This window comes from Molothrus aeneus, chromosome 3 (genome assembly GCF_037042795.1).
Source record: "Molothrus aeneus isolate 106 chromosome 3, BPBGC_Maene_1.0, whole genome shotgun sequence".
Taxonomy (NCBI): Eukaryota; Metazoa; Chordata; class Aves; order Passeriformes; family Icteridae; genus Molothrus; species Molothrus aeneus.
In genome coordinates, this window is record NC_089648.1 from 12,760,097 (window position 1) to 12,776,166 (window position 16,070).

At 37.8% G+C, this 16,070-nt stretch overlaps 1 protein-coding gene across 2 annotated transcripts in view; it reads left to right on the top strand.

Moving 5' to 3' along the window:
• The window catches only part of FBXO11 (F-box protein 11), a 70,732-nt gene that overhangs the window by 33,297 nt on the left and 21,365 nt on the right, over positions 1-16,070 (top strand). Inside the window, exons 2-9 of one of the 2 annotated variants that reach the window (XM_066546293.1) lie at positions 1,423-1,550; positions 1,665-1,746; positions 7,460-7,604; positions 8,832-8,961; positions 9,952-10,035; positions 10,124-10,256; positions 15,348-15,454; positions 15,546-15,657. In XM_066546293.1, coding sequence (XP_066402390.1) covers positions 1,423-1,550; positions 1,665-1,746; positions 7,460-7,604; positions 8,832-8,961; positions 9,952-10,035; positions 10,124-10,256; positions 15,348-15,454; positions 15,546-15,657 — 921 coding nt within the window. The remainder of the gene's footprint in view (positions 1-1,422; positions 1,551-1,664; positions 1,747-7,459; positions 7,605-8,831; positions 8,962-9,951; positions 10,036-10,123; positions 10,257-15,347; positions 15,455-15,545; positions 15,658-16,070) is intronic. The other variant, XM_066546294.1, reaches the window with a different exon arrangement.

The following is a 16,070-nucleotide window of genomic DNA, read 5'->3' on the forward strand; positions in this document are numbered from 1 at the left end:
GAGCTGATGAAGCTCTCCTGTATTGTTCTGAGAGCCTGTGTGGAGGTGTACGCATCACCAGTGAACTTCATCTTTGCACAGCTTCTGTCCTCTATTTGGATCTTGTGGCAGTGTTGTGATCTTTAATGGTTCATGGCAAGGTTGCCATTTATAAATATCTGCTAAAGAAGGGGAAAAACAGTTTGGGGTTTTGGTGGCTTTTTTTCACTGATGTAGCAGCTCAGGCTGCATGGTATGTATAATCCAATATAAGCACAATGTTTTGTAATTTATGATCAAAAACCCCAACCCAGAAACCCTTAGGAAAATCATGAGATTAAGATTTTGAAATGTGCATGAGTCACTTCAGAATTGCATTGCTTTGTTTTTTAAACAGACTGCTGTAGTATTGGGAGTTTTATTGGTGGCATATTGGGTTCTTTTTTGTGTTGTGTTTTTTGTTTTTTTTTTTTTACATTAGTCCCTTCAACCTAATGTATTCAGGAAAACTGCTGGCTCTGTGGCATTGCTTTTATGGCTATTATTTTCACATCTCATTTTGTTCAGCTTAAGAAGAAAAAGACAACTGAAATGGAAAGGAAATGCAGAATTGTTTTCTCACAGTTAAGCATCTGCAGAAAGTATATATTTTTCTTAAGTGGAGTTGGTTTAATTTATTTTCTAGATGCTTTTTGTTCTGGCCTTTTTAAAATTCTTGCAGCTTTATAATGTAATGTTAGTTACAGGGCATGCAGTGATGAGTAATTATTTCTTGCTTGTTTCAAGTATGTTCCATAAATATATGAACAGGGAAAATTGAAACTAATGAATCAAAGCCTTTAGAATTATACTCATGACACTTTCTGCACTTCTTTTTTAAAGGGCATGGAGAAAATATGCTCTTACTTTTTCAAGTGTAATTTAGGTGAAGAGAATGTATGTATTTAAAGCTACCTCCATTTTACAGAAGCTTTTGTGTGCTGGCCTAAGCTATTCCCAAAATGTTTGAGGAAAAGTCAGTCTTGAGTTTTGTACTAAGTGCTATGTTTACTAAAGGATTTCTTGATAACATTTAGTTAATAATTGACACTTCAGCGTTCCTCATTCTGCTGATTGTGTAGGTAAAAGATTTGAAGTAATGAGGTGATTGAGTTAGCACAGTGAATTAAATGCTTGCAGAGAAACCAAAAGTCTCGGTTTTTGCTTTTTGTTAATCTGCTTTGGTGTAGCTGCTGTGTGTGTATGGAGAAAGTACACATGAAGGAACTTAGATTTGTATGCTGTGATATTCTGACCTTTTTTTTTTTACTAGAAGTACTCTGCTCTCTAGCACTTCCTCCCCACCCTTCTGATTATGTACTTGCCTGAAAATTTCTGTAGCATTTCCCTGGTATAAAGCAAAACTACAATTCCAATTATCAAATTTCTTTTTTTTGTTTGCAGATGATGATGTACCTGCAGATATGGTTGCAGAAGAATCAGGTCCTGGTGCACAAAACAGCCCGTACCAACTTCGCAGAAAAACTCTTCTACCTAAAAGAACAGCTTGTCCTACGAAGAGCAGTATGGAGGTAACTTCTTCGTGTTTAATTGTACAGCAAGTGTTACTGTTTCAAGAATATGAAACTAGTTAGTATTTTTCTTAAGTTATCTAATTACACTAATTCTAATTTATTTTATTAAAGGGTGCCTCTACTTCAGCTACTGAAAACTTTGGTCACCGAGCAAAACGTGCTAGAGTATCTGGGAAATCCCAGGATTTATCAGGTAATAACTTTTGTGCAAAAAAAGGGCAAGGGAGAAGGAGTTAGAGACATTTTAATGTCACACATTCTCCCACACAGATTGTCCCTGAACTATTTTTCTTTGTATTCTCCAACTAAGAAACAGTAGTGGGGAAAAAATAGCAAAACAAAACTCCAGGCTTGTTCTGATCTTCAAATTTGGTAGCATGGTTTTAATCAGAATTTTTTGAATCTGATCCTTTGTTCTGTCTGCTTCATTGCAGGTATGTTTTGGTTTGTTTTTTTATTCTCATAGTGCTGTGTAGTTGCATCTAAGCTGCTGCTAGGAGCAATAATACTGCAGTGCTTAATTACCATTTCTCATATTGATGGCATTGTTCCATTGCATTTTTAGGGGTAGTCTGGGTATGTCACCATAGCACTTCATTGTGGAGAGAGGGAGAGACCTGGTGTGTTTGTAAATAAAAACCAGATATACCTGCATACATAATGTATGGAGGTTTTTGCACACATCTACAGTAAATGTACGTTGTATGATAAACACACATCTGGTACATGTGTATGTAACTGTATTGTGTGTATTTTATTTGTGTGCACACACTTTGCAGGTATATACAGGCATACACCCCCTTCTTGTTCTCTTTTCTGTGTAGTTTTTCAGTCTCTCTGCTTCTATTATTTTTTGTCTCCTGACACACTCTTCAGTTCCAGGAGATCTGCTGTCACTTTTGCCTGGAAAATCAACACCAGTGCTTGCCAACTCCCATCGATGTGGTTTCTCCTGCTTTTCTTGCTTCTGTTTTTCTTAGTCCATGTCTCCCTTAATATTGTGAATTAAAGCTGAGCAGCTGGCACAAGACTTTGGGTCTGTTTTCATGTCTTCTGTTGAGGTCTGCTCTTTCTGGCTTCTCATTTTCTCCATAGCATAGTTTGTTGTCTTTTTTTGTCCTTTTCCCCCTTTGTTTTATTCTCCCCCTCTTTGATCAACTCTCTAATTTCAGCAGCTGTTTAAGAACCATTTAACTTCAGATTTATTTTTTTGAAATAGCCAGAACCAATTGGACATAACCCTGTGTCATTTTTCATTGATTCATTTCCTGATTTGCTCTCTGGAGCCTTGTGCAGAATTGTCTTGTCACAGACTTTGTTTCTCTTGACAATTCTTAATTTTTCTTCCATTTCTTTCACTCTTTGCTGTGTTTGTCGCTGTGCTTTTACTCTCCCCCTTTCTTTAGTGAAAGTGTGTGACTTTCCAACATGAATGACACTGATTTCCTGAGGAATTCTGCATGCTTTCACTGTGCATTCCATTTGTTAGATTCTTGAGCTCATGTGGGGATTGTGGAGGCTCCTCCAGCATGGAATTGACAGAGGAATCACTGTAAACAGTGATTTTACAATTTTACTTTTAAGAACGTGTTCAAACCAGTTGCAATGTAAGAAAGGAGTGTCCTCCTCAAACCATTTTCTATTAATCTCTTTCCCAGTATGGGTGACAGTTAATTTTTATTCTCCCTGTTGAATTTCTAAGAGATTCCTCTAAATTTGTTCAAATGTTGATTCTGGTGAGATTTATTTTAACACACAGTCCCCTTCACCTCATGTCTTTTTGTTGGCATAGGTAATGATAGCTATTGTAACTGAGTTGTGGGTGTGAGGCTTCTTGGATTGTCATGAGTGGTGACTGTGTATTGTCATCTGGGCTGTACACGTGTTTATTTTAGACCTGCAGATTAAACGATGGCAAAGGACTAGAAATACAGGAAGATTTCTTGGTGGAAAACCATTCCTTGTTGTACAGACTCTGAGTGGAGGAAAATTCAGTGAAGTTGAAAGGAGAAATGCCAGTCAACTAGAGTTTCCAACTGGAGTGGAGCCAGGAGTCGGAAAAACGTGTATTTTAATACAGATTTCAGAGTTAGTTCTGCTGGGAGTGCTGCTATTTTAAATTTCTCTTTTCACTGAACTATAGATTTGCAGTACATTCTGAGACTTGAGGTTACTGGCTCACACACTGATTGTTCTGTACACTAGGAACATGCATAAGTTTACAGAACTTACTGACTTTTTAAATTGATTTTTTTTCTTTTCCTATTGATTTCCTAGGATCCTTTCCCAAGAACAATACATGCTATATTTCTGACATATTTCTGCTTCTTAAGAAGAAAAGATTTTTACTAAATACATCCCTGTGGAGCAAAAGAATTTGTCTCCATCTTCTCCACTAAAATGGACAAAAAAGGCAACCATACAAGACATAATTTACACTTTTGGATTCTTGGGATGGCATTCTTTGTCTTTGTACAAAGAAGGAAATTCACTTTCAGGCAGCTTTCCCTGCTCTTTGTCTTGGTATTACTTTGCTAGTCCCTATCAGCTAAATGATCAAAACTGAAACTGAATTAGCTTTGTGAATATCCTGTGGAAACTGAATGACATAACTAGTTGTGTTTCTAACTTTCAGATGTGCAGTATAGTAATACTTACTAAATTATAAATAGTTCAACTGTCAACTTGCAGTAGGGCAAAGATAAAGATTGGTGATGACCTCTCACACTTCATTTTTATTTTTACTCTTACCTGGTTTTGACACTTATTTGGAAAACCGGTTGGGGCTCTTTTAATATGAGTATGCATTTTGTCCATTACCTTGACTTCATCAATAGGCATGAAAGTGTCAGGAGTAGGAAGATAGAAATGCTTCTGATCCGGTGGCCAGACAAGCCTTTTAAAACTGTTTTGGCTCATTTTTGTAAACTGAGAGGAAGAACACATTGATTACATCCTTGCTTTGACACATTACTAAAAGATATCCAAGATGTGAAGTGTGGATTTATAGAACAAAAGCATGTTGGTCTCTCTTGGATACAGAGAAGTCTTCACATTAAGAGGCAAATTAGCTTTTTCAAATTATACTGGAGAATTTCACTTGGTAATCACTGTATCAGTGATTTGAGTGGAGAAATCTTAAATCAACCCCTGCTTAATTGAGCAGAAGGGCAATTTAAATGAAATTGCTCACTTCTACAAGATTTTGAATAAAGCTGAGTGAGGATAGCAAACACCTGTAAAATCATCATCTTCATTTTGAATGCACTGCCTAGGTTTCCAAGTAAATGCAACTTGAAAAATTGCAGGGGCAAGAAGGTTAATTGAGGCTTTAAAACTTTTATTATTATTTTTATTTCAAGTGTTTTGACACTTTCTCAAAGTTGCTCCTTGTCCCTTGCAATAAGGAAACACATCTGGATTTCAATTTTGATTTTGAAATCGAGCATAGGGAGGAAAACAGGAGTATGAAGTTTGGAGCAGTGGGAAGGCACCGTGTTAATGAACTTCTCCATTCAAGAAAAAATTATTCAAGGTCCTAACATAGATAAAGGAAGAAAAAAACCTGCAGTTTGTTTCTGGAAGTAACTGTATGCCTCAGGGATTTGTGTTAAAAGGAGAAGACAGGTCGTGGAAAACTTGGGAAGATTTATTGTTTTGCATCTGCAGTATAAGATTTCAGCTTTCAGTAAGGCACTAGAAGACTACATCTAACTGGAAAGCTACCAGAAAAATATTAATTCAGAAGCAATGTCCAATTATCTTGTGATGCATTTCAAGAGTAATTAGGACTGTAGAACAAACTGCTCCTGCCTGTTTGACCCTTTATACTTCCAGTGGAAAAAAACCTTTTTAAAAACCATTGATAATTTTTTTTTTTAACCAGCATTGATAATGCATGTAACATTTTTTGGTGATGTACAACCATGTTCCCTTACTGGCTGCTGTTAAGCTCTTCAGGCTTCAGGCCCCCCCAGGTGTTTCTTGAGCAGAAGGCCTTTCCAGACTACTTGCATTTTGTAAGTTTTACCAACTTACTGGATTCAGCCTGGCTCATAAGGCTTTGTTTTGTTTTGTTTTTTCTTGAATAAAAATAATTTTGTAGTCTGCCATTAATGCTGTTGCAGAAGAGAACTGTCTTGGCCAACTTCTGGGTATTCATTCCTGTTTCTTTCCCTGTGCCCCATGCTAGCAGTTCTGTAGCTTGCAATGGACTAAAGCAAGGAGCTGATCATAAAAAAAACTAGAGGAGGAATAGGATGCTGTGGGAGCAAATAGCTGTGGGCATGTGGAGTGGTGGCCATTACCATTTTGGCACAGCATAGATTTTTGTTGGATTGAAGTGGCACATACCTATAGTTCAGGGCTGTAAACTGTGATACTGCTGTGAGCAGCTGTCAACTGCATAAATACATCAATACATAAAGTGCATCTCTGGCATCTGAGATGAAATTGGCACTCTGGAATCACTAAGGGGACATTCATAGGATGGCACAATAAGGAACACTTTCAGGGAAGGTGCTGCAATCTAAGGAATATTTCAGAATTTCTTCTACGTGGTCTGATAAGAGGTGTAAGCATGACACCCTGGAAAAATCACTTCTGTCACAGTACACAAGTTCTGGTGATATGATCTTGCAGACCCCAGTTTAAGGTGGGGTAAAAAAGTCACAGTTTGGTGCCTGCAGTTTCTGTCTTCTCCATCTTACAGCTGAAAATAACATTTATTTGTGCTGTCTTGCCCAGGGGAATCCTGGGGCAGTTTGTTTTGTTTATATGTGAAATCTCACATGGATGTTATTTTTCAGAATGTTATTCCCTCATATTTAGTAGGTCATCTTCCTTAAGGTCACTTCAGTAGGCTTCTTGTAGTAGCCAAAATGACAGTCTTGTTGCTCCTTAGGCTCAGGTGCTCAGAAAATCTGATGTGGGGGGCATTACATGATTACGTGGATGTAGTTGTGCTGTGAATTTAGCAGGCACAAACTCTGAATGCCTTGCATACAAATGCTCTAAACTTTGGAAGCTGCTCTGTGTGGTTGTGCCTTTAGAATCATAGAGAGGATGCTTATGGCATTAGCCAAAGAAGTGACCTTTGCAAGCAGAACTCACCTGCTCTGAGGGTTCCTCCCCAGGAGGGTCTGGTGACAACACAAACTGCAGGCAGGGCTTTCCCAAAGTATCTGTTGTTTGTGGAGTGTCCATAGCAGGGTTTAACAAAGTGCACTCCTGTCTCCACACAATGGCATGGGAATGCAACTTTCTCCAGCCTCTCTGAAGAAATGCATCTGGCAAGACTAATACTTCTTCTGCTTTAGATTTTTCATTTTAAAAGGAGGAGCATAAATGGAAGTAAGGGGAAGGAGGAGACTTGGGAGTTATTGATGGCTGTTGATTTCCTACATCCCAGATGTCCTCTTTCCCTAATGCGTTCATTGTGGGAGAAGAAGGAAGTCTTCCTAGTAGTTTTTCCAGAGAGTGACTATTTCTGATTAAATTCTTTTGTGTTTGAAAACATTTGCAGACATTTTGGCTTTGGGATTGCATTATTATTATTGTATAGATAATGTGGGTTAATTGAACCACAATGAAGCTAATAGCAGTGAGAAGCCAGCATTTCTGGAACATGCACAGTAGCCTGCTTAACATCTGCACTTCTTTGCAGAATGATTCCTCCAATAGAAAAGATGGAATAAGAAGTTTGGAATGAGGACTTGAAGTCTGTAACTTCAAGTTACAGATTTTTTGCCTTTGGTTTTAGAAGAAACAAGCTTTAAAAAAAGGCTGCCTTGAGATAATTGACATTTTAAAGGGGAACCTTTCAAGTGACAAGTTGCTAATTTTTTGGAGTCAGAATTTGAACTCAATAGTATGTCAATAACCTTGTATTGATTACTGTTTAATAGCAGCACCTGCAGAGCAGTATCTTCAGGAAAAGTTGCCAGATGAAGTGGTTCTAAAGATCTTCTCCTACCTGCTGGAGCAGGATCTCTGTAGAGCAGCTTGTGTGTGTAAACGCTTCAGTGAGCTGGCTAATGATCCAATTTTGTGGTAAGTGAAAAGCTATTCCTCATTATCTTGAGAAATACTAGATGTGCTGCTCAAGATGCCAGTACAATAGAAAAATTGAAATGCTGGTTACAATTAGTTGAAGGAAAACCAGTTGTATTTTATTATGTCTGATTTAGTTAAGCATTATTTTTGTATTATATGTATTAAACACTAAAACTTGACTCTCTGGTAGTGTAGATACTAGTTAAAATGCCTGTTTTAAAAAAATCAATTCCTTCAGTTGCCATTCCTTCTTCCCCCTTTAACCTTTTTTAGGCTACTGTGGGGATTGTGTTACTTCACACAGAAGGAACAAAACATTTCTTCAACTTAGATGTGAGCTTTGTCTAGTGTTACTTAAATGGGGTTTTTGTTTGGTTTGAGTTTTGTTTGTTTTGTTTAATGGTTGGATGCTTGGGTTGTTTTCTCATATGAGTCTGGTTTACTCCTGGGTTATTGAGAGTTTTAATAAATGGGAACTAAATTTGTACTTTTTTATACGGGAAAAAACCAACATATTTCTTAAGCTGCTTTGATTTAAAAGGTAAAGATTAAGACTAAAAGAAGAATAATAAAATAACATCCCAGAACTACCCTGTATTCCTGTCCTAAAGACAGCTTTGGGGATGTCTTGTCAGATGAATTACAACTTCTGTGATTCAGTGTCATCCTGTAAGTCTGGGCTTAGTATCAGCAGGCTCAGACACTGCAATTATTTGCATTCTGGCACTAATGAAAAGAATCCAACTGCTGTGTGCTGTTTTCTTCTTTTTAAACCACTGTAATTTGTTCACTGATGAACTCTTTGGAATACAGTGCATCACTTGTTCTCACTGAATGCATTTCTCAGTCTTTTTTTGGCAAGGTGAGGAAGAGGTGGTGGCATGCTTGGTCTTAAGTTTTGTTATACTTGTGCTACTAGCTTTTGTAAGTGTTAATGCTGTAGTTAATGTACAGTTTGATTCACAAATAGTGTATGTAACTGCTTAAGTTTCATAATGAAAATTGCATGTTGAAAACTTTTTCTCTTGGCTTATAAAACACATACAAATTTTAGTCAGAAAAACACAGAAGTCAGTACAGCAAAAAAAATTTGTTTTAAGTGGTAGGTGCTGATCTTGATTTTATTCACAGTCACTGGCAAATTCTTCTCAGAAAAACCCCAGGTTTTAGCCTTTAGTTTTATATTAAAATGGAAAATTAAAATTAATTTTCTCTTCTGCTCAGGAAAAGATTGTATATGGAAGTATTTGAGTACACTCGTCCAATGATGCATCCTGAACCTGGTAAATTTTATCAGATTAATCCAGAAGAATATGAGCATCCAAATCCCTGGAAAGAAAGCTTCCAGCAGCTGGTAACAGTTTTATTCATTTATATTCAAATTCATGGGTATTTATAAAAGTAAAAACACACACTTCTGAAATGTGGCTGACAAACAGTAATTACCTTGGGTTTAGACTTCAAAATCCTTGTGGTGTTGTGCAGTAGGGGGAATTCAGAAGTTATTTCCTGTTTTGAGGCACACTTTAGGGAGACACCACATGGTAAAGTGGAGTCCTTGAGTATCCAGATCTGCTGTTTTGGGTTTTGCATCACTGAAATTTTATGTACAAGATTGTAATGGTCTGAGACTCACAGTGTGAAAGATGCTATTGTATATCTTACTAAACCAATGTATATGGTGAACCAAACACATATTGGTAATGCCACTTGGGCTAAATAGTGATTTACAGCTGGCCTGACTGGAGGCAAACAACTTTCCTTTAAGGAATGTGATAGCACCTCTAATCCAAAATTTCAAAGGTACTGAAGGAAAGGCCTGGCATGATCATATGAAAACATAAGTAAAGGAAATAAACATCAATGTGAGTGTACCACACAATGCCATATGTTGTTGGTTAATGAATTTCTGAAGTGCATTGAGGACAAATGCTTGACTTGGCTTCTTTAAGTATTCAATCACTAGTGAAGGTATGGAATTCTCTTTTCCTCACCATATGAATGCAGTTTTTTTGGCTAGCTGCTAGAGAATCAAGAGATGGAAGTAAGGACAGCTCTTGTGGAATGCTTCAGGTGTATGAGGTTTTCAGTCAGGTTCAAGGCTTATGGCTGTGTAAGTAGTTGGACTCTTGGCTTAGTTGATCATTCCCTTAGGCTCAGACACTTTTTGGTGTTGCCATTTCAAATTGTGTGCCTAGAGTGGGAGGTCAGTATATGACCTTACTTTCTGGGACAAACTGATACCAGCAAATGGCTTGTTAATTAGGGAATTAGTGGATCTCCTGTCAGTGCATTCAGGCCCACCTGTCTGCAAGCTTCTCACAAACTCTCTTCCTTCTTTTAGTACAAAGGAGCACATGTAAAGCCAGGTTTTGCTGAACACTTCTACAGTAATCCTGCAAGATACAAAGGAAGAGAAAATATGCTGGTATGTTCATAAAGCAGTTCTTAAAACTATTTATATATCTATGTAAATGGAAATGGACATTACTCTAAATCTGTTCCTTTTCTTCTAGTATTATGACACCATTGAGGATGCTCTTGGTGGAGTTCAAGAAGCTCATTTTGATGGACTTATCTTTGTTCACTCTGGTATATATACTGATGAATGGATATATATAGAATCTCCAATCACCATGATTGGTGCAGGTATGTAAACTGGGAGCATCACTGTCTCAAACTTGTGTTCATTACCATGATACTCAGGTATATTAAATATCCAGTATAAATGCCCATCTTCTTTCATCAGCCTAGCAAATAAGTAGTTTTTGTACAAGTATCACTAACTCAAAAGTAGCTGAGGCTTCAGACTGAAGTGCTGTTGTCTGCTTGCTAGTTCTCAGAATAACTTAAATTATCTTTTTATTCATTATGAGAAAAAAAATGGAATTTGTCAGAAAGCTTATTCAGTAATAGGACTGCAGTTGAAACTTTTGCATTCATACATTCATATATATATAAAACCCATCTCCAGAGTAGAAACCAGCAGTGACAACAAGCCCAAATTAGTATCTGTCCCATTTTCTTCAGTATCATAATTCCATCTTGAGGAAGGAAATGAGAGCATCCAGCAGAAAGATTCTGAGACTGGAGGTTCTTCCTCTGTTCTCTGACAACTGTTCCTCTGAGCAGGAATCTTTATGGAGAAGGAAATAAGACTTGGAGAATGGGAAGGGTTTAGGAAGTTAATATAATATACCAGGCTGCCCATTGTGATACTTGTGGAGCTGCTTGCTTTTCATGTCACTACTAGGAGCATGCCAATTCCCAGTAGTATGTCACTGGTGGGAATTCAGGCTGTATTACTGTCTGGTAGAGATTTTGGTTAAGGTGTCTCAGACCTCTTGCTCCTGTGGTGATCTAGAAGGGAATTACCTGCTGTTTTGTGGTTTTGAGAAGCTGTCTCTCTGGTTAGTTTGGTTTAATGGGTTGTGGGTTTTATCAAGGGTGCTGGGTTTGGGGTTTTTGTTTGTAAGGGTGGGGGTTTTTGTTTGCTTTGGTGGGTGTATTTCCTACGGATATGTTCTTTGTTTTGCAAAGTTTCTCTTTTTGGGTATTTAACTGTTCTCCATACCAACTGTTTTGTTCTTGAGTGTGACTGTTCTGGCACTTCTTGCCTGGGTTTTGCAGCCTTGGCAAGGAGAATGGTTTTGAGCAATGCAGGCAGATTGTTCCAGTGTTATTCTGAAAAATTGTCCCCACAGATCTGCAAGATGTGGCTGTGTTAGTATGAGAGTTTGTCAGCTTGTGACTGCATTTCTGGAGCTAACATTCTGAACATGCCCACTTACATTGCTTTGGTCTGTGTTGTGGAGAGCTTTTGGAGGACAAACTGGATTCCTTTTGGATGAGACTAATTTACAAGACATGTTCCTGGAATACTCTTACTGCCCTTCTGTAGCCAGTGTGTGTTCAGTCAGAGGGACCTGGGGAGGATAGTGCAGAGTCAGTCCCTTCTCCCCTCCCTTCCTGCAGCATGTGCTGGGGGTGCCTGATCCTCAGCTCTGGTTCCCTCTGTGGTACCACTCCTGTGTTAGGCTGCTGTGCTTGCTGATGGAGATGTGGCCACAGACAAATAACCCTTGGCTTCTGTTTCACAGAAGAGAGGATTACAGTAAAAATAGGGCAGGTCATATTCATGAAGTGTTTAAAATCCAGAGATATTGGATCAGCACTGTCCTAAGATATAAAATTTCCCAGTCACTTCATGACACTTGAAATTATATCTTGAATATCTGGGTAAACTTCTGCATCTTCTCTGTCTCCTTTTAAGTTTTGAAAAGCCATCTGCTTTCCCTTCCTCTGGAATTAGCCTAAGTTATTCAGGAAAACAGTTATCTTAAGTACAGTCCTTTAAAAGCCAGGGTTCTTTATTGTGTATTTTTGTAACAGAATAGCTGTCTTGGGGAACAAAACCTCCAAGAGGAATCCAGCAATGCTAGATGTATTTATATTTCAGTTTTTGGCATTGCTGACTTCACTTCCTCAGACTTTCTCTTCTGAATGGTGAGTGACATTGTAGAGAGAGTCAATTTTCATTTGACTGGAAAAGAAAACAAATTAAAGTGAACCGCTAAGCCTTGGAGAACTGCCTCTTCTCTGTTCAGTCTGGCATGCTTTGCAGAGTGGTGGGATTAAGGCAGCACCAAACCTCTCTGCATTTCTACTCAAATTTCTTTAATAGTTTATTCTTCTGGCTTCAGAAGAAGCACAACATTATTAGGAAGGCAGCTTAACATACCTTGAGCTTGGAAGAAGCTTCTGCTTCATCACAAAATGTGCTTACAGAATAATGCCTTTTGTTTTTTGGTGGGTGGTTTTTTGGGTTTTTTTTTTTTGGGGAAGTGTTTTTTTGTTCAGTTTAATTTTGGGGTTATTTCTTCCCCTAAATCTGAGGGAAAGAGTTGGTTCTAAAGGAAGGCTTTGGAAGTATTACTAGTACTCTGGCATAGCTGAATTGCCAAGAAAGAAGCAAGAGAAGAGGTTCTGTAAGAAAATTGTCTCATCTGGTTCAGCAGATAGAAATACCTTTGGATTTTTAAAAAGGATTCTGTTTTTCAGGGTTGGAGAGGGGGGTGTTTGCTGCAGGAATAGGAGCCTTCTATGGAGTGTTCATTTCACTCAAGACACAAAATCTCCCAGTTGCTGAGTTTCAACAGTTGTACAGACGTGTCCTGATCTGAGAATCTTCACTTAATGTGTATTTTCAGAGCTACAGCTTTCGTTTTTTCCCTTCATTTTCCATTTGATTTAAATTATATGCAAGTAAATGAAAATGGATTATCAAAAGATCCTTCAGTCAAGAAAAAAAATTACTAAAGCCAATAGGAATGGTTATTGTCATTTTAAGGTTGGAAAAATCTAAAATTGTAAGACAACTATTACAATTGTTTTACTTTATATTGTAAAGTTTTTTTGGATAAAAAAAACCACTTTACAATATAAAGGATATTGTTTTACTTTAGAGTGCAAGAGTACTTTCACATGCCTGAGTTCTTCTTCAAATACCCATTCTGCATTTTGAATTGAAAGCTTTCTTTTGAACTGGTTTAGACCTTTGTGGTTTACATCTTGTAGACTGTAAGATCTAAAAGGGTATCTGGTTTTTGCTTGGTACAGTTGGACAGGGTTACAGTTAGTTCCTGTAGAAGGTAGTGATTTTTTGTCTTCTAATGCAAGGAAAAGGGAAATTGTTTTATTCCTTATGAGGAATTAACTAATTCTGAGGCAATATCCAGTTAATGTATATTTCTTTAGACAGTCCCTTACTGTAGGCTTTCTGTTCCATTATTTCTAAATGGTCTATCCATGGTCCTTAAGCTGAGCATGGATTCTGATCCTGGGGAACATGACTCCCTTAGGTTCCAGCAAACTGAATTCTTGGGAGCTGTGTTTTGCTTGATTACAAAATTTATGGTCCTTTTCTTCCGTTTCCAATTCTAACACCGGTTTCTTTATTCTAAAGTGGCCTAAGCCAAAAGCTGAAATGGAGATATTTCTCTGAATGATTATTTCACAAAGATTAAGCAGAATGTTGCAGAGAATTTCATTGGTGCATTTGGAATGAAACTAATGCTTAAGGAAGTCTTCACTATTTTCCTAGGGAGACCTAAGTGCAGTGATCTTACTAACTGGCCTGTTCCATGATGGGCATTCTGGGACCTTCCCAACTCGGAAGTTACTGCTTGTGTAGCAGCTCATGAGATGAGAGGAAGGTGTCTGTAGAGAACATGATCCAAGTGCTTTGTGAACAATTCCACAAATCTGTTTGATAGTGTTTCAGAGCATCCAATGTGCCATCTTTCTGTGCCACCCTGAAAGTTCTGATACTGATTTATGGCTCTCATATCCTCCTTGGGGCTCTGTTTATTTCCTGGGTTGGTTCAGGTGCAGTACTGTGATGCTGTTCCTTTCTGTGTGCTGAAACACACAGATTTGTTTATGCCACTGCATTTGCACCATGGTGAATATATAGAAATGTCACCAAACCACAGAAATATGTTTTGTATGATGACACAACTCCTCATCAAAGCCTCTTTTAGTTGTTATCTGGTACTAAGTGAATAGTGGTGTTAGAGGAGAGCCAGACTACCTTAAAATATTTGCAGCTCTGCAGTAATGAAAGCGGAGATTGAGCTTTCAGATAGTGAGAACAAGCTGTGTAATAATGTAAATGTTGCTTCATTCTGACTGACATCTTTCTGCCAGAGTGATAAAGAACAGGACATACTGCTTGTCTGTACTAATGTCAACAAACAGAAATCTGCTCATGAGGAATCCTGTGCATAGGCTTTTCAATAAAATACAGAATTTAGGATAAATACCTGATTACATTTGTGTTATATTGGGAATGGTTTAAAATGCTATCAGATAAGTTATGTGCTATAGTATGTCAAACTTCCACCTTTATATTTGGTGTGTTGAGGGAGGGCTGCTTCTGGCTTGCATGTTTAATGTGCAGGTTTGAATCAGACAAATGATCTTGCTTGTGAATGAGCGTCATTGAATTTATTCCAGTGAGTGGCTGAGGTTAACTGGTGCTCCCTCTGCTGGCTTGTGCCATCCCCACGTAAACATCACCTGCCTTTGGATTAAGGGTAAAGAATTGAGCAGAGCCTCACTGCTAACACAGGAAATCAAATGGCACATTATAGCATTTTGCAAGTGAACCACTTCAGAACCTTTTGTACATGCTGCCAGTAGTATAGTTCAATCTAATTCAATAAGTTGTTGGTTTTTTTTTTAATAAAGAGTAATGAGGATATCAATTCAAAACTCTGAATCCTACATTTGAGAAGTGTGGGGAGGTCACTTGTAGGTCATGAGTAGATTAGTAAATAGTGGTTCATGTCAGTGATGGAATGAATGTTTTTAGCATTAATAAAAGGGTTTGGAATACCAGAAGAAATCATACTTGGAGCAGATTTAAACTGCCTCTAGCCTGATACCCATGTCTAAGCTGTTAATTGTAAGTAGTAGTCAAAAACTAGCTGTGTAACAGAGGAGGTTTTTCTCACAGTACTAGATATTACTAAATTGGTGCCACATTGTCTTAGTTAAAGACTAGTTTCTTCATTGTCTTTGAAGCTTCCTTTTTTAAAATCCTTTTGACAAGAGGACTATTTATGTGCCAACAATAGTGTTAATTTTCCTTTGTTGTTTCAAACAGAATTCTGTAAGTATTTTGAGGATTCTTTTTCGGCAGCATAAACTAAGACTTTTTAATTGTTCTCTTTGCAGCACCTGGAAAAGTAGCAGATAAAGTTATAATAGAAAACACTAGAGATTCCACCTTCGTTTTTATGGAGGGTTCTGAAGATGCCTATGTTGGATATATGACAATCAGGGTAAGAATCTCACCTGAAAGCAGATCTTTTAAAAAAAATATTTTAATGTCTGAGCAGTTAAATACAACATTTCTGTTTTCTTCCTTTTCAGTTCAACCCTGATGACAAATCTGCTCAGCACCACAATGCACACCACTGCTTAGAGATTACCGTGAACTGCAGTCCAATTATAGATCACTGTATTATCCGAAGTACTTGTACAGGTTAGTGGGCTTTTTATTGTTTGAAGAAACACAACAAATTGAGTATGATTACAATTGGCATATCTTTATTTTTTGATGCAGGTATTCAATACAGGTCTGCAAGCCTTAATTGCCTTGGAGCATCACTGTTAGAGTGACTTCTTTGTGTCCAAAACCTCTGTGATAATGTGTACTTGGTTTTCTGTTAGAATCTGTTTGGACTCGTTGGACAGTTGGTTTGAAATTGAGAAGTGACAGTTCAATAAACATACCTGGGTTTGGTGTATAGTTGTAGCTGGCAGGATGGGGCATTTGAGAGGGTTACACATGGGAGTTGTTCATTGGGTTTGTTCTGATGTTCAGTATTGGGATCAATGGCATTAAACAGTCACAAGATGTAACTGCTGAGCTCAGCTCACCCTGAGTGGAATGAT